General features: G+C 33.5%; 2 protein-coding genes across 3 annotated transcripts; one reads left to right on the plus strand and one right to left on the minus strand.

Annotated features, from left to right (window-relative positions):
• Positions 1-8350: 8350 nt before the first annotated feature.
• LOC144549343 (protein VACUOLELESS GAMETOPHYTES-like) lies at positions 8351-8842 on the minus strand. Its single transcript, XM_078298050.1, has one exon. It carries the CDS (start codon positions 8840-8842, stop codon positions 8351-8353), a length of 492 nt encoding a protein of 163 aa, XP_078154176.1.
• An 8335-nt stretch (positions 8843-17177) lies between these two features.
• LOC144549460 (zinc finger CCCH domain-containing protein 14-like) lies at positions 17178-19956 on the plus strand. Of its 2 annotated transcripts, XM_078298203.1 has the most exons (4): positions 17178-17327; positions 18083-18128; positions 18523-18720; positions 19154-19956. In XM_078298203.1, exons 1-4 carry the CDS (start codon positions 17267-17269, stop codon positions 19740-19742), a joined length of 894 nt encoding a protein of 297 aa, XP_078154329.1. In that variant the 5' UTR covers positions 17178-17266; the 3' UTR covers positions 19743-19956. The 2 variants fall into 2 exon arrangements, with proteins under 2 accessions (XP_078154329.1, XP_078154330.1); XM_078298204.1 differs by lacking the exon at positions 18083-18128 and having other exon boundaries at positions 17193-17327.
• Positions 19957-19958: the final 2 nt, after the last annotated feature.

Here is a 19958-nt window from a genome sequence, read left to right on the forward strand (position 1 = left end):
AATCAAAGTTCACCAAAAAAATAAAAATAAAAATAATCAAAGTTATAAAAATTTATGACATCACTTCGTAAATATATCAAATATTTTATTTTTTGGCATACTGATGCACTAATTGATCAAGAAATTGAAAAAAAAAGTAATGGAAAGATAGATTTGGTTCTGAGATCACACAGATTCTCAATTCTTTGATAAAACTGAATACATTCACAACTAACTCCTGCCAAAAGACATGACTTCTATTTAAATACCAACCCTAAGAATAGAAAATACATAAAAGATACATAAAAGACCCTGAAAACGCTAAAATTATAAAGAACGGCCCAAAACTCCATGAAGGAAGACTCGGATCGCGAATCTGAGCCATCCGACGGTCGGATCGGATTGAAAAATAAATTAGTTTGGATTTGGGGCTGTGGAGTTCCTGTCAAAATTTCAGCACGATCCGACGGACGGATCAAAAGTTACACCCCTTTTCGTGAAGCATGCGTAGGACCATATTGCATCACATACACTCTAAATAAGAAAACTTTTTTTTCACAAAATTATTCAAATCAAAATACTAATATCTCTCTTTTTTAAAAAAAAAAAAAAAAAAAAAAACAATGGGGCGCCCCAGCCAGGGGCGCTCCGCTAGTTGGTATGGAGCGCCCCAGCCACGGGCGGTCCACTTGTGTTTTGGGCCGCCCGTGGGCCTGGCGGTTGGGGCATTTTTAATAAAAAATGAAATTTAAGGTTATTTTTAAAATTTTTCTTTTTTTTAAGGATATTAATAAAAATGGCCGGACCCCTTCTAACAAGAAACAATGTCACATTTTACTGAATAAACCTTATGTATTGGGTACGCTTTAAAACAGTTATAACTTATAACTCGAAAGTTCAACATGTTATTTTCTTTTGCATTTAACCATTCTAACAAGAAATAATGTCACATTTTACTGAATAAACCTTCTATGTATTGGGTACATATTCAATGAGTTGTCAAAATGAGGATTTTGTTTTGTTTTAATTAGTTGTAATTTACATATTTAGTCTGCTCATATTTTGAGTAGATAAGTACCAATAGATATATTGTATTGTAATCTAATGTGACATGATCTTGAGCTTCATATTTTGTTATACTAGGCCAAGTACTAACAATTAGATCATCATCTTTGAGTATGAAAATGCTATAATTATGAAGAAATTTTATAGTCATAGAAACACTATGATTATACATAATATTTAGGTGCACAATATAAATGATTATTGTGTGTTGTCTTATTTATAAAATGATTCTTACACATAGATCATATCATATAGTGTCACACCCCGCGGCCACGAGGCGTGACAGGGCCCCGCCGTAAGCATACAACTCCATGTATGCTTACAAGGCAATTACAATATTTTCATCACATCACAATAAAATACATAAAACCAGTTTATATATATATAGTTCAGGTACAAAATGTCTGGTACAAGTAGATCATACAAAATGTATCTCGTACGGATACCAACCATAAGGTGTGACATAGAGAGCACTATACAGCAAAACAAGATATGCCTCTCTAGTCAAATAACAAAATAACTGCTAAGGTAATATGGTGTCATATACCACAGGCCAACTACTCGCGTGCCTCTCCAGGATCAGCCGCACCTAAACCTGAAAAGAACCCAAAGGGTGGGGGTGAGAATAAATTCTCAGTGCGAAATTTGCCACAATCAGGTTATTGGACTTGCAATCAGACTCCATGTTCAAAAATGAAATCCATACAAAATCACATTAGCAGTTCTATAACAAACAATATATATATATGGATGCACATGCTTGACAACAAGAATCGAATGAAAAACAACTTAAGGAATTTTCAAGATGAAGTTCAAACAAACACATATTTGGCCTAACTCATTTTATTATGGCTGGTAGCATCTATAGATGTTCAACCGAGCTGGACCCTTTATCAAACCCACATCTGTAGGGTTACTGGCACCTACAGATGGCCCACCGAGCTGGACCCTTTATCTGACACCCATCTATAAATGCTTTGGCTTAACCATTTACTAAAGTCTGGTTCCAAGTCATATAATGAAAATTCACATGAAATAAATCAGAATATCGTCATAGTCAATTGACCGTCCAAATGCATTACCACGTAGGGTAATGCCCCCGAGCCACAGACGTCACACATAGGTCACCCACCATCACAATCAACATGTATATATATATATAGTCACCCACCCCTCGTCCCAACCGGTACTGGGATATCTCGAGGACCGTTCACCTAAGGCCATTAGGATCCTGGGATCAAAGCCAGCTTGCAGACTTTGCAAATTCATTCACATATCATCTCAAAGTTAGCTGATACAGCTCAACCTTGCCATTTCATTCACATATCATTTCACAATCATCAATTTGTGGTGACATTTATCCATAGTCAATTCATAAGAGAACAATAAAAATGACAACCATACAAATATGCAGATCAATCATACCACAACAATTCGGTTTTAGATGTATTATGCACACAATTCACATAATTCCAATTATGCAACAATCAAACATACAACATGACAATTCCAAGTATGCAACAATCAATCACACAACATGACAATCGAAAAGATAATTTAATTTCTGAAAATGAAACATCAAACAAGTCCAAGAACCCCGCACCTGATTATGAAAAATGTATCGTGCACCTATGGTTCGGACGTCTCGAAAGGTCCCGCAAAATCTTGCTCAACCGAGTCCACACCTATATCAACATATATACTTAATTCAATATTTGTTCGACGATTGCTATGCTTACTTGAGTGATATTATTTTCTTTACACTTTCCTTAACATAATCCATATAACTTTGTATCCACCTTCTTGATGTTATAATTAGAGAGTGCTATTGGAGGAAGAGTAAACAAGAATACAAAATAAATGAAAAACAGAATTATAGACAGCAGCCCTAAATTCTGACCCTTGGTTACTAAAACGGCAATAACTTTTTATAGGAAACTCCAAACAACTTGAAACTTGAACCACTAGAAACTAGACTCTTTGTTTGTCCAGAATGATTTAGAATTGCCCATTCAAATTAGTTCCTTAATCAGCCTAAAAATCTGTCCACTGTGCAGTCACGAATTTAATGGTAAATCAAGTTTGTTCATCAACACTTGCTATTTTGATTCAATACGTTGGACATCATAGAATATGCAAAGTTCACCTTTTAGGATTCCAATTGAACAACAACATACACCAAAGAGGGAACAAAGAAAAGAGACCTATTTAATAGCCTTCTGATTTAAAATCCCTTTCGATTTAATATGAAGACTTTTCTAATCAATATAGAGACTTTCTCAATCAGTATCATCCATTTTGGAATAAATGATCAAGCCTTTCTCAATAAATATTAAGCCTTTCGGAGACAATATTAGCACTTCATCAAAAATTATTATGACTTTGTTTAATTATCACCATACACAATAAATATTAAGCCTTTCGGAGACAGTATTAGCACTTCCTCAAAAATATTATGACTTTGTTTAATTATCACCATACACAATAAATATTAAGCCTTTCGGAGACAGTATTAGCACTTCCTCAAAAATATTATGACTTTGTTTAATTATCACCATACACAATAAATACTAGGCCTTTCGGAGACAATATTAGCACTTCATCAAAAATATTATGACTTTGTTTAATTATCACCATACACAAAAGAGGGAACAAAGAAAAGAGATCAACACCAAATTAATTTCAAATTTTAAGAGAGTGAGAGAAGAACTTACCAATCAACACCTTTGTTTGTTGGATTAGACTAGACAAATCAAAATATTTCTCTAATTTTCGGATTTGAACCAAACCCTAGATAGAAAATCAAGATTAAGATAGAAAATCAAGATTAAGATAGAATTGAGAAGAGAATCACTAAATTAACAACCTAGAAGCATAATGGAGATAGATTACTCATCATTTATACAAACATTTCAGATTTGAGCAAAACCCTAGCAATGGAGATAAAATTCAGATTTTTGATGAGAGAGGAGAGAAATGGAGTACCAATGGAGAAGCTAGATGGCCACTAGAAGGAGAGATTCTCAACAATTTCCATTCTTTCTTCAATTTCTCAAGGTTTCTTGGTGGATTTTTGAGAGAGAAAAGATGATCTCTCCTTCTCTTTCTTTTGGCAGCAAACACACAAGGGAGCAACGAAGGGAGAGAGAGGGTTGAATTGTTTACATGCATTTTGGACATTTTTCAAAATAGACCCTCCACTTGTTTGATATTACTAAAAGAAGAATATACATATATAGATATGTATATAAAAATCCCCATATTTCTTAATAAATCTTTAATTTATGTAAGGTATAAATTTCAAGATTTGATAAGTCTGACTGTTTCGAAATTTCAGACTAATGTTATGTTATAATTGTTTTAATTTTCAACTCCTAGTTCAACAACAAAAATTTTGATTATGTTTTAAACATTCTCATTTAATTTTTTATTATATAAAAAAAATTTCTTAACGTAACATATAGCATGAATACATTTTTTTGTTTTTTTGGTTTCAAAGTTAATAAGTTGCTAGAAATTTTCTAATTAATTATATCTAATATATATGACATTTAAATATGTTTTAGTGATTAAGATATTTGAGAAAATCATTATTGAAGTGCTTGAAAGGTATGATAATATTATTTGATGCATAAACTATCATGTAGTTATACTGCATGCATCAAATTACATACAAGTCCAATCTAGAGCCCTATATGTAATGCTGGTTAATTAAAGTGGTAGATCGATCCATTAAGTTAATTGAATTTTTTTAGTATTAATTAAGTTCTTAAAATTTTGTAGGTAAATCTTTAAGCCTATTTTTGTATTGCAATGAAACATGCCAAATATCACATCATTTTCTTATTTTGTTTAGAGTTTAGGGTTTAAGATTTAAATTAATGTTGAAAGGAATTAATTAGCAATAAATGTGGGTTGTTACTCATTGCACCTAGTTTGAATATTAATTATGGTCATTTACTCCATTTTCTCAAAGGTAGTAAAATAGTTAATAAATCTTTTTCTGATAAATCATTGTTACTTGTATCTAGAGAGATATTTTTTTCTAATTTTAATTTTGTTTGTTTAAATTTCCAGGTTCAAAAAGGAGAGAAAAATAGTTGCTGCATTTATTGTAGCATTTTTCTGCTGTCAATATTTTTAATTTTGGCCATCAACGAAATTAGAAATGATGAATCTCCTTAACAAAAATATTCTTCTCATTGAGCTTCTCAGTTTGGCAAATTTGTTGTGCACAACCACTCACATAGTTGCGATTTTCGTTCCCAAACGTTCAGCGGTTGGATAAAAATTGGTGTAGTATTCATGTGTTTGTTGGATGTCATGTGTTGTTGTTTTTAATAAAAATAATAATCTGTGCAGTCTGGTCGACATCCACAGATGCAAAATGGAGATTATAAATATAATCTTTATTTATTTTTATTTTTTATGGCTCTTACTTTATGTAACATACTGAATGTTTTTTTGCAACTGTGTTAGACTTTAAGTCAGCATAATGATTTTTTTATTAATACAAAATATATTAGAAATATTGATGAGGTTTTGACAATTCTAGATTTCATTTTACACAAGTTTAGTTACTCAGTATACTTATTTCCTCAGCTAAAATAAAAAAGAAGAAGAGTATATATAGCTATGTTGCATGGATACGGGTACGGGTGTCGTGTCGGACACGACACGGGTACGGCGACACGGCAATTCCCAAAAATAGAGGATACGACACGGCTATTATATATTTATTATTTTAATTATATTATTAATTCAACACTCATGTTATAAGTAAAAAAAAAAAAAAATTTGCCATGTAATATGCACACAATTCATAACAACACCTATGATTTTGAGATAGTATGAAAACATACGAAACTAATTTCATCACAAGTTCAATCCAAATAGACTCAAATCAATTCAAATCAAACCCAAATTAACCTAAATTCCAATAAATCAAATTGATGTAGCTTCACCTAATTAACCCAAATTAACTGATATAGCTTCACCTAATAGATCCATCTGATAATTGATGTATGCCAAATCGCCATCAGAAAAATCGGACAGTGTAATAACCAGAAAAATTTATCAATTCAGACAGTGTAATAACCAGAAAAATCGGACAGTGTTTAATGCATCTGACAACAACCAGAAAAATTTATCAATTCGGTGGTTAAACAACTTACCCGGCAGTAGAGAGGAGAGAGATGGCCGGAGAGAGAGAGGAGGCGGAGAGAGAGGAGACGGAGAGGAGACAGTGCTGTTGGCGGAGAGGAGATGGCGGAAGAAAGATGGCCGGAGGCGGAGATAGCTGTCGGAGGCAGAGATAGCTGTCGGCGGCGGAGAGAGGATCAGTCGATCAGACGACTCGGTACTGAGGCGGAGATAGCTGTTTGGATCAGTCGGCGACTCAGAGGAGAGAAGCCCTTTTTTTTTTTGGTTTTTGCTGCGTAGTGTTGTAGAGCAGAGGGGAAGAAAACTTATTTTTACCGTGTCCCGACCGTATCCGTGCTTTCAATCCGTGTCGGCAGGTCAAACCAAGTGTCAGAGACCGTATCAGGGCTTTAGGGACACGCCAGCTCACCTGACACGCCAGCTGGCGTGTCTGACGCGTGTCGGAGGCGTGTCGGTGTCGGATACGTGTCGGACACGGATACGATTGCTTCCTTGGAGTATCAGGGTAACATTGATATATAGGCATAAAGGTTTGCATATATAACCGACCACAGGCATCATGCATGCGTACAAATAAATGACACAATTAGATGTTAAAACGTCAAATTGATAATAAAAAATGTTTCCAGAAAATAAAACGATACATAATATACAACCACGAGTCCACGAGTTCGGGATCACTGGCAGCAGGTGGGACCCATCATGTCACAACTATTCGTTGGAAAAGAAAAAGAAAAGAGAAGCCTATTTCTGCTAAATTTCGGCCTGTTGACAATAAAGCCCAAAAATAGGGGAATGAGATGAATGAAGCCCAAAGAAGCAAAACACATTCATCGAAGAAGAACCAAGCATACTTCTTTTCCGAGACTTCAGCTTGGGTCCGATGTCCATTGGACCCAAAGTGGTTTTAATGGGTTTGCTCACCATCAGATCTGTTTTAAAATTCGTGCGCACGAATTTTAAAGCATACACAAAAGTGCGAGCATGAATCCTAAAGCAGATCCGATGGTGAGCGAACCCATTGAAACCACTTTGGGTCCAATGGACATCGGACCCAAGCTGAACTCCTTTTCCGAAATGATGGGAAAAACAGAGACGAATAATAAAAAACAAAAACGGAGTGGAGGAGAAAATTATATTTCAGGGGATTCGATTATTTATTGTTTAAAATTTTATGCATATTTTTCAAATTTTCAAAATTTTCTATTCTTTAAAATTCATAATACCATATTTTTCCTTCTAAATTCCAAATACATCTGAAAATTGTTGATATTAATATGTAGTACGAAGATATTAATCAATAAATACAGAGCGCATAATTAGTCTCTTATTTCAATTCAGATTGAGGAGGGTTTATAAAAAGCGTATTATGTGTTCATACTACAGATTAATATCTTCATTTTCAAAGTTACAGTGGATCCAAACTATTCGTCATGATATACTTCAGAAAATGTGTTTGGAGGTCAATTTTCTTTTTAGATTCTTTTTAACTTTTTTTAAAATAGGAAGAAAATCAATACTTTAGAAAATGGTCCATAATCTTTAGATCAAGTGATTTTGTATCTATATAAAAAAATAGTAAAAAGAATAATATAATTAAAAATTTGTCATCCAAAATTTCATATAGATATCATGTTGAGTGGTATTGATCGACTATTTAAACTTTAAAAATAAAGATAAACATCTATAGTGCTAATCAAGACCCCAGACCTTATTCTCTGCGGATTGACACTCGATTATACAACTCGATAGAATTATGCGTTTGTAATCCGATTTAGTGCAACCGAGTTATAAATTTAAAAGCACTGTCACAAATTTTGTCCATTAATATTTTGTTTTCATATAATTGCTAAATTGTTGTGTTGTGTGGGATATTGAGACTTCTGAGATGTCCTACCATGCAAAGAAAGGTCGTAATACGCTTCAATTGTATAGTATGCTAATTAAGCCAAAAGATCACTTAAAATTTCATGATTTTGCACGAAGATGAAACCTATACTAATTGAAATCAGAGCAATTTACAGAATCCATAAAAAAAAAAAAACTCAACATAAAATGATATCCATTAAAGTATTCGCATACTTATCTTGACACCATGTATGCTTATTATTGTATACCAGCAACAGCACTGGAACCATCTTCCTTAATTGCCAGTGAACAGACATTTGTAATGGAGATTCACTTTACACATGCCGCATCGGTATGTCCAAACCGTCAAATTGTTTTTACAAGCAGAGCAGCTGCCAGTAGTTGGCACGAGCGTGAGGGGGTGATGGTGAAACCTAGTATGAACAACCCTCGAGGAAAGAGAACAGACCGGGTGTAGGTCAAAGCTGCAAGAATTGCATTGGTAGTAGAACCCGTTTACGGGCTCATGACAGAGGTCACAGATAGAGCTACCAACGGTTGAGGCTGAGGCTTTTGCCAGTACCAGTGTGTGCCATGGGTGGGCAAAGAAGGAGAGAGTATTGGGATAGGTAGTGCAACTCTCATGCAGGTCGAAATCACAGGCATTGCACCGGTAGCGGATGCCAAAGCCAGATGCTTTGCAGAGATCACAGGTAAAATTGGTTGTCTTGTAGGTGAGGAGGAGTTGGTGCTCTGGATGGGTGAAATGCGTTATTCTATTTGCCATCTCTTGGTGTTCTTCTCCCTCTTTTGTTATGGTCGTTCTTTGTTCTAATATATATATATATATATATATGAGCAAAGTTAGGGTGTGATGTGCTTATCAAGAGAGATTGATGAGCACAACTCCAAAAGTCTATTAGATTGTCCTCAAACGATGAATTCTAACTGTTGAAATTCATCTACTTAATGAGTGATGCATGTACATAAATTTTTTTAGAAGTTTTGAATTAATTTAGTTCAAGGTCAAGAGGTCAAAACTATGAACCTTTTATAAGTGTATTCATTTTTCAACATATTTTGACCGCTTGACATTGTACTAAATGAATTTGTAACTTTTAAAATTTTGTATGTACATGTATTACTTATGAAGCAAATGGATTTCAAAGAATTGGATTCGCAGTTTGAAGTCATTCCGATAGACTTTTGAAGTTGAGCTCACCAACATCGCTCTCTTGGTGAGCACATCACACCCTAGTTTTGCGCTCTCTCTCTGTCTCTATATATATATATATATATATATATGATGTTATTGGGGAAAATAATAGAAGAAAAAAAAATAAAGAATGTTAAATATTTAATTTGACTTAATTAATTACAAATTAATTTGATCAGTACTCATCCGATTTTTTTTTTTACGTCTACATGGTATCAATTTTATTAATTATCTAGTGAATTACTTGTATGTTTGAAAGCAAATGAATTAGCATTTTAAATGAACTGTTAATGAAACAGTTCAATTTTGCACCCTTTTAATTTTATTGAAGTTATAACTGATGCAAGGAATGTAAGTTATTGAACTGTTTGGATAATTTTATTGATAATAATTGTGGAGAATCAAGACAATAAAATTCACTTTATCTATTGAAAAGAATAACAAACAAATTCAATCTGAATTGTAATATTAAAGATATAAAGTTTGTAAATTAATACAATTATCCAATTCGAATTACTAAATACAAATCCAAGCCATAAAAATGCACACTATAATCAAAACATGAAACTACTTTGACCCATAAATTAATCTTTGTAATTTACAGGGAAGATAAAATTAAGATAATTAATGGGATGATCTGATAATAATATTGCACTTGACAGAAATGTTAAATGTAAGAAAACAATATATCAAAGACCAGGTACCCCTGGTCTTGTAACAATTTTAAACTTTTTAATACAATCGTTAGTTGGCTAGCTATAAATCACTAACCTTAGAAAAACATACCAAGAACTAATTTATAATGAGGAGGGGTCTACTTACACTCTTTTTTAGTGACACTGAATTATATTCTACATTTAAGTTTAAACAGTCAATCCAAACCGTTCAACACAATGGATATAATTAAATGTGCTTGCGGATCAAATTTTATATTTTTTTTTGAATATTTTTGCTATTTATTAAGCATTTTACAAAATCATTGTTTTCATACCATTGAATTTTCATACCCATCTTAATAAATAGTAAAAAAAAAATATAAAATTTGATACATTTGAATATATCTCTTATATTGAACGGTTTAAATCAACTATTTGGACTTTGAAAATATAAAGTGCAATCCAGTGTCACTAAAAAATGATGTAAGTGGATCCCTCAATTTATAAAAACAAAACTCATACTCCGTCTTTAAAATTTATAATATCAATTCAAACAAGAGAGATATGGGAATCCAAATAAATTGATAAAGATAACTAATTATTTATAAGAAAAACAAAACTCATTCCGTCTTTAATGACCAATTTTATTGACCGAGTTCCATTATTGTCCTGAATCGATCAAAATAACTAGTTTTAAGATAAATTTAGATGTATATCCATCATATATAAAAGCAAGGTTTAAATATCACAACAACAGGCACTTTTTGCGAGGGGAAAAGTACATTTATGACGGTACTCCCTCGCGAAAAGTATCGTCGCGAAAAGAAAAAGCTGAACAATGACAGTACTCCGTTACAAAAAGTCACTTTTTTATCCTCGCAAAAAGTGTCTCATTCTTGTAGTATTTCCTCGTCTCGGAATGAGCATCAGTTTTGGGCACCACGACTAGCTGGGAAATAGGTATTATCAGCTCAACACTTCCAGATTTATATTCCCATGAGCAAAACACAACTCAGACTTTGGGAGGGGCGATCAACTCAGATTTGATGCATCAACTCATGCACCCAATCTCAGAATTGCGCGGCAGCAGAGCAACTCACAACTCTCACAGGACACGTTGCGCTTTCGATGCCTGTGACAGCCTCAGATGAAGCAACATGGAAATGGACTTTGAAAGGATCATACACGGTAAAGTCAGCATACATGGCCATCAAAGACGAACCATTTTAATAGCAACCAATATATCGAGCATCTGGACCACAAGAGCACCTCCAAGATTTAGAGTTTTTGTTTGGCTGATGATACAGAACCGGATTCTGACGATAGACAACTTTAGAAAAAAAAGGTTTCATTCTTATCAATAATAGATGCTTCATGTGCAAAACAAAAGCAGAAACGGACAGGCATTTATTCTTTGATTGTGAAGTATCAATAATAATTCAAACTATTATGGTATCAGCATATCAAATTAGAATGCCTCAGCACTATTCTTGATTGTGCACTTCATTGTAGGGAGAGAACGATGTGCAAGGGTGTTCAGAGATACACAGACCATGGTAACGGAATTGATGATGCAAATCAGAGAGCAATGGGAATTAAGCTCACGCAAGTACCAGCAAACAGGGGGAGGTGAAGGGATGCTGAGGCACAACAGACAACATTCCTTTATTATGCATTTTACTACATTTCAATTTTATATTTTGCTTTATAGAGGGAGCTCCTACGTAGACTTTTATTTATGATTTTCAGATTACTTATTTTGTAACATAACTTCTGTATCAAAACATTTATCAATCAAATAGAATCTTGACCTCTGTTTTTTTTCAAAAAAAAATTATTTTCTCGTTTAAATTTAAAAATTACTTTATTTTACATCCAAATTTAACTATTTTATTTAATATACCCATTTCTCAATATTATGTATCAAATAAAACCAACAAGTAAAATACAATAGCAGCTAGATTGATCGATGCTCTGCTGGTTCAGTCCCTGCTCTGACTCCGCTCTATAATAAGGAGCATAGTGACAACTTCATGATTCGGAGAATGTTTGGCAGAATATATATTTTTTTAATTCAAATATAATTCAAAAATGATTCATAATTATTATTTTTAAATTTTGCAATACACCACATTTAAAAAATACTTGTCAAAAAATGGTTTTTGGAATCATTAATAATTTGTGTGTAAAATCTTAAAAAGGAAAGAATATTCATGCAAAATTGCTTGTTAAGTTTTGCTTTTTAACTATATATCCAGCTAATCTCACAAGTATGATTTTCTGTACGTTTCTTACTGCATTATGTAAAGAGCAAGATGGTGAATTGGTGACACTAAAAAGAACTCGTTACACATTAATTGTCTTTAAAATATATTTGTGAATATAAATGATCTGAGTATGAATTGATGAACTTTAATGCGGTGCACCAGGAGCAATTAGTAATATAACTTCTTATTTCATTATTTGATTCTCTACTTTTTGGCTAACGAAAGAGGAAATGCAAATTTTTGGCCAAAAAGGCATCTGATGGAGTGATGATTTATTTCGAATAAGATTCGCGATTACCCAGTTTTATTCGCTGAATGATTTGTGGGTGCTCAAATTCGAATTATTTGTGAATAATTTGCTAACTTTTGTATATAATAAGGAGTACCAGAATTTGATCTAAATTCGAGTCTTATTGATTGAGGTAGAAATCTCTTTTTGCTCTTGAGAAAATGTACATATGTTTCTCTCCCGTCAGAATCGACAAGCAAATTTATACGTCCAAATAATGTGGTCCTGTCTTTATTTTATTAAATTATATTTTTAAGTGGTAAAATTGAATAATTGGTATATTAATTAAGAGCAATGCTAAAATGTTCTATTATTTTTGTATCCCAAATCATGTCTCACATTATTATTTTTATTTTCAAAGTTTAAATAGTCCATCTGAACTATTCAACATGGTCTCCAAAATAAATGTGCTTGAATACAAAAAATTTTATTTTCTTGAAAAAAATATTAGTTATTTATGGGTACAAATCATTGTTTTTCAGAAGATTCTAGAGTAATTTTCTATCTATCTTAAAAATAATAAAAAAGTTTTTAAAAAAAATATAAAATTTGATCTGCAAATACATTTTAATATGAAGATCATCTTGAGTGATTTAAAACATAGATAAAGATGTAAAGCATGATTGGACCACATAAACAATTAATAGGACATTTAAACCCTACTTATTAATTAAACGGTTAAATTTAAATGGGGAAATAACTATTTTTTTATATTTGGATGAGAAAATATCTAATTTATGCTTTTATGATGGATATTTATAGGTGTAATAAAAATGTGGGGTTGCAATATATATAGAAATATATTAAACTAATCCTAGATACTTAAAAATTATACAAGTATATATCATGATATACATGATTTTTTTGAGAGAATGATACACCATGATTAATTAATTGTTGCTGCACGATGTCATAATTACTTATTTCATGAGGTCACTGAAATAATTTTATAAGGCTTTTATTTATCACAATTAATTGGTTTTATCTAAATAGATATTCTTACCATGGCAACTCAATTTTTGATATTGCGATTCATTAAGAAAAGATTGAATGAGTAATAACAAACTGATAAATTGACTAAAAGAGCATACATTTTTTGCAGCATTATTCAACCTCATCTCTATAATGAGCATTTTAATTCTTAATGGAGACCGTAGTGATAAATATATATATATATATATTGTAATGAATTAAGCAATTTTAATGCATGAAAATATCAAAAATATATTTTATCGATCATATTCATATCTAGTGAACATCTCCAACAAATCTTAAAACCTTCTTTAGCAGCAACCAAAAGAGAACATCTCCAAACAAATGTCTTATGCCAAAATAAATATATATAATAATTAATTATATACATGAAAAGATGGATCGGTATCCTCTCGCACGAAGAATGCTAACGAAAAAAAATGTTTGAAGAATCAAGACAGCAGATAACCCAAGCCCTAACAAATACTTGATTTCATCATGCTCAGATAGTTTCTGTTGCGACGCAGCAGCAAGAACAGATGAAACCGGGAAAGCCATCGGAGCTATCGCTATTACCACCTTCAAAAAATCAAAGATCATATCCCTGATCCATGATCTCCCCTTCTCAGATCTTGATTTTGTTTTGTTTGCTTCCATACTTGCTGTACATATTGGGAGCTCCATTTTCTCAGCTTCTTTCTGCTTACTGTTTTCCAGAGACAGCTCCCAATACAACAGGAATACAACAGCAGAATTATACATAAATTGAAAGGCTACTAGCATTTCTGGATTGTTTTGCCAGTACATGCCAATCATCGCATGATATATGCTTATAAAAGACAGGATCGACAAGACCAATAACCGAAACCATATCGAAGTATGATGCACTTCAGAATCCATGACAATTTCTTTCAAATCGAGAATCGATGAACTCTTTGGTCTATAGAAGATGAGTTATATATATATGTAGTAAGGCTGAAGTCTCTCTCTCTCTCTATATATATAGATACTAAGTAGGACATTATATATATATTAGGATTTTTTGTTCACAAGATTTGCGAAGATGCATTCTAACTTTGGCTGTATAATTTAATATATATATATAGTAGATATATAGGTCATCCTAATTATATAAATGTTATTTTTAGAGCACCTGTGGAGCCCCATAACCTCACATTATTTAAGGTTCCAGTTAAGACTTAAGATTAGGTTGTGTCGATCGATCGATCTTCTGATGATCGAACGGGCAGTTGCTACCATCAGATGTCTGTGCCAAGTTGCATCCATCTCAAAAGTCAAGAGTAAACTTGTACAAATTTTAAATTAATAATAAAAATAGATAATGTGAATATATCCTGTACTGGGCAGAGGCTTCACGAGTGATATTACTTAGACAACCCTCTTTTTAGTTTCCATCTATTTCTCTATACTTCGTTCTTTAAAATAGGATAATTATTTTCAGTCAAAATATATATTAAGAAGTAAATATTAACCATATTTTGTTATAGTAAAATTAGAAAGGCTTGTGTGACCTAAATATTAATTAAGCATGTGATTTACCATATATTTGATTAAAGAATAATTAATGTGGGTGTGCTGCATGTCGAGATATTGGCTGATTGTACATGGGAGGATCGAGAACCTTACTGTTTCAATTTCCAAATCGCACATAGATGAATTTTCCAAATTATGTGCTTCAACACTTAAGCATGTACTGGTCGCGCCGCATATGATCCCAGCGCCCGTAGACCGCGCGCCGCACCCGTGGACCGCGCCTCTGAACAACGCACGGCGCCTGCGGACCGAGCCTGTGCACCGTGCACCCTTTTTTTTTCTGCTGAAGGCGGGATTGGAACCCAATTGGGTTCTGTTGGTGCCAAAATTATTACCACTACACTAGAGTTCACATGTGTTATCTTGTAGATAAATATAGTATTTAACTATTTTTCTCTACAAATTTGATTTAAATTATAATTATATAAATATCATATATAAAATAATAAATATATATATAGGACTTGGCTACGGTGCTACGGCTAAGAGGCCTCCGTGCTACGGCTCAATATTCGAGTTTTCAAAATCCTAACGGTCGATCCGAACCGTTCATCTTGTTCTCCATATTAATATGTGCTTGGAGACCAAATTTTACATTTTTCTGAATTTTTTTACTATTTATTAAGCCACTTTGAAAACCGCTGATCCAACGGTGGCTTAGCAAAACAGTAAAACCAGAAACTACCGTTGGATCAGTGGTTTTCAAAGTGGCTTAATAAATAGTAAAAAAATTCAGAAAAATGTAAAATTTGGTCTCCAAGCACATATTAATATGGAGAACAAGATGAACGGTTCGGATCGACCGTTAGGATTTTGAAAACTCGAATATTGAGCCGTAGCACGGAGGCCTCTTAGCTACCCGTAGCATATTAGCCAAATCCTATATATATATATATATATATATATATATATATATATATATATATATATTAATAGCCGTATCGTATCCTTCATTTTTGAAAATTGTCGTATCGCCGTATTCGTATCGTGTCGTATCAGTATTATTATTGCTTTGAGATTTGTGCAGCACGTATTTGAACGGTTGATTTTCAAAAAGGTCACGCAAATAATGAAATAATGAAACGCTTGATCTTCTTCATTTTATAATATTTTATAATGAAATAATCTGTTTCCGTTGCAACGCACGGGTACGATGCTAGTATACATGTATATACAGTATGTAGCGGTCTTTGATTGCTTCGATTACGACTATATACCGTATATACATTATGTAATGATCTTTTGTGTGTATAAACAAAACCGCATTTAAAACATTGCATTAATTCAAACCATTTTCAAGAGAGAAAAATAGAGATAGGGAGAAGAGAACCTATGATGAATTGGCGGGAGATGAGTTGATATCATCCTTTTTTCCTTTGGCTTTTATTTGCTTTTTCTCTCAAATTTTGAGTTTAGATTTGGAACGTTCAATTAGGATTCGAACAAAATTGGATCGAAAAATTGATATTCATTTCGAAATTACATCTTTTAATTATATCTTTCGGCTGATCAAAATATCTACACGTTTAATACAAGAGATGAGATTCAAATCGACCAAATTTGTATAATTTGTATATGATACACCTGGGACCTATTTTTTGGGCTTCAATAAACTGAAAATACATCTTGATAGTTCTTTCGGTTGTTATTTGGGCCTTAAATTATTTTTATTTTATTTGGGCTTTATGACTGTCGTAGTCTTCGACGAGATTTCAATCTTTTCCTGCACATACAGCCCAAAATTTACTCTAGTAATTATTATAGAATTTAAGATAAGTTTAAGGGCCATAGTGTAAAACCGACAATTCCTTAATTATCTCGTCACATCTGCGTCATATCTCCTAGAGTAACCCAAATTTTGACCTTTGATTGAACCTTAAATAATCGTGCAGAGAAGATCGAACGGTCCAGATCCAAACCAAAAAGTTTAGTTATTATAAGGGATCCTTATTCGTCAAAGTGAGGACCGCGTCCGATGGGCATGGTACTTCGTACCGTCCAATATACTTTATGATCCGTGTTTCGCTTCAATATTCGTGTAAATCAAGCGATCACGGATCACGAAGTAAATCGGACGGTTAGGACTGGGTAACGTAGTTATTTGGGTCCGATGCTTATCGGACGCGTCAATCGTCAGCTTTTATAAGAGAACAGAGTCAAATCTCTCTTTCTCTCTCTCTCTCTTTCTCGCGCTGTCTCTCTGTCGGTAGAAACCCTAGTATTCGACTTAGGGTTTTTCGTCTCTCTTTGTGAAATCATGGACAGCCGCAAGAGGACGAGGCCAATGGCGACAAACGGCGGCGCCAAGCGGACTAAAGGTTAGCTCTTTCTTCGGGTTCTGAAGATTTAGATCTGTTGCTTCCATTTTTTTTTTTTTGTTTATTTTTATGACCGTAGAGAAGTTTTAGATCCTCGTGCGCTCAAGGTTTGGATTAGTTCGTAAAGTTCGTGTTTGAGTGGATTTTCGATATTTTAATTTCAAAGAGTTTATCAAAAGTTATGCAGCAGTAAATAGTATATCGAGATTTTGAATTTAAATATATTGAGAGAGAAAAGGTTGTCAAGATTTTGAATTTAAAGGTATGTTGAGTTCGTCACATTATAAAACTATACTGGAAGCGACATTTTAGGTGCACATTTTTTAATATTTAATTATTTGTGTCTAGTTCGACATTAAGTATGGTGAACTTTCTATTTAATGCCATAATGATAATGATTGTTTTTTTTTTAAAATAAAAAATTTAGGTTATTTCATCTTGACTGGTAAGGTCCATTTTATCCAAATTAAGGTTATTTCATCTTGACTGGTAAGGTCCATTTCATCTTCACTGGTAATGCAAAATTAAGGTTATATAATAGTCCAATTTATCCAAGAATTAAGGTTAAAAATGAAAAATTCAGCTTAATGTTATACATAATTCTGACATGGTATGAAAAGTTTGTAATATTTTGTTTTCTTTGACAGGTAATATCCATTTTATCCAAATTTAAAATGAGTAAAATTGAGAAAATCATCCTAAATTTGGAGAAGAACAAATTGATTGATTATTAATAAGTAAATTTGATGGAACAGCAACTGATGTGGGAAGCAAATCGAAGCCTTGCACTAAATTTTTCAGGTTCAAAGTTTTAACCTATTAAAATTGGTTAATTACAGTCTCTAATCATTTAAGATTAAATTTTCACATTTTCATAGAACAATAATAACTCAAGCCGAGATGGAGAGCTTCTTGTAATTTTCGGATTCTAACGATTTTTTGTATTTTGGTTAATTTTTTTATTTTAAATGATATTGTCTTCTTATTCATCGAAGATTCCCAACTAAACATTGATCAACCAAGAAAGCACAAGACAAAACCAACAAATATTATTTACTGGTAAAGCAAAGCAGAGATCCTTAATAGAGGAATGTATACTGCTATCAAACTTTACCGAAACAGTACCAAATTACTATAAGAACTGGTACCATCAGTGATTATAATTGACCTTTTGTGAAAATGTAATAAAATGTAGTATGGTTGGGTGCCCATTTGGAGACGGATGTCATTTCCTGCACCATGTGCCAGGCGGATACAATGCAGTGCTGCAGATGAACAATTATGCTGTGCCAGCTCAGCACCACATGGCCCCACAGGCAGCTCCTTCTGGAAGGTTCCAAGCAGGCCTTGGTGGGCCCAATTCCCCAGCCGTCAAGTCAAAACTCTGTAGCAGGTATATTTCTCATGTTTTATTTGCTAAAACAGGTACGGGTAAAGAAGATTTCTTATCTGTTACCCTATAGGGCTTAACTCTTACAATTTATAAAATGTATTTACAGGAAGCATGGACAATGCCCCTTTAATGTGTTTTAATGGTTTATTTAATAGTAATAACACTAATTATTATATTAGCATTACCCTTTATCTACCCGATACTGTTTCTTTATCTGATAACATTAATGTTTAAGGTCGATTCTTAACAGGTAAAGGTAGGAGAGGGGTAAGGTCGATTCTTAACGGGTATGGGTATGAAATTGTTTAAAACCGACCCGTATTGTACCTGCTGACACCCCTATACCTGACCAGTGTAACAGTTTGAAGAACACTAAGCTGAATTAAATCTAATAGTAAATTGTTTTTAATTTAATATTTAATAAACATAATAGGTATAGCACTGCTGAGGGATGCAAGTATGGAGACAAATGTCGGTTTGCTCATGGAGAAAGAGACCTTGGCAGGCCCATAAACCCTCATGACTACGCACCGGGTCCACCAATGGTTGCTCCTGGGCCAATGCCAGGTGGCGGTGGGGCCCCACCACCTGGAAGCTTTGGCATGTCAGCAACAGCCAAGATAAGTGTCGAGGCCTCCTTGGCTGGTGCAATCATAGGAAAAGGAGGGATAAATACGAAACAAATTTGTAGAGTAACAGGTACCAAGCTAGCAATCCGTGATCACGAATCAGACCCCAATTTGAAAAATATTGAACTGGAGGGAACATTTGATCAGATAAACCATGCAAGCGAGATGGTGAGAGAATTGATTTTTAATGTGAGTGGTGGTGGGTCCATGATGAGTGGAGGGCAGAAAGGGAGAGGAGGACCAGGCGGGGCCTACACGGCAGGTAGTGGTGGAAACAATTATAAAACAAAATTGTGTGACAATTTTGCAAAGGGTGTTTGCACATTTGGTGAGAAGTGTAATTTTGCACATGGAGCAAATGAATTGCGTCAGAGCGGTACCGGTACAGTTTGATGAGTAAGGGAGGAGAATTATTCTTGGATTATGCTGTCTAATTGTAGTGTGAGTTTTACAATTTGTAATGGTAGGTAGAATATCATTAGACTTGTGCTTGAATTTTTTGGGATATTCTTTGAATGTTTCTTGCGGTTTATTGGGTTAACGGGTAGGGATTGTTTGTGTCAGATTGTCTAAAATTTGAAATGTTGAACTGTTGAGCTGATTTTCATT

The sequence above is a fragment of the Carex rostrata genome, chromosome 35 (genome assembly GCF_964058835.1).
Source record: "Carex rostrata chromosome 35, lpCarRost1.2, whole genome shotgun sequence".
NCBI lineage: Eukaryota > Viridiplantae > Streptophyta > Magnoliopsida > Poales > Cyperaceae > Carex > Carex rostrata.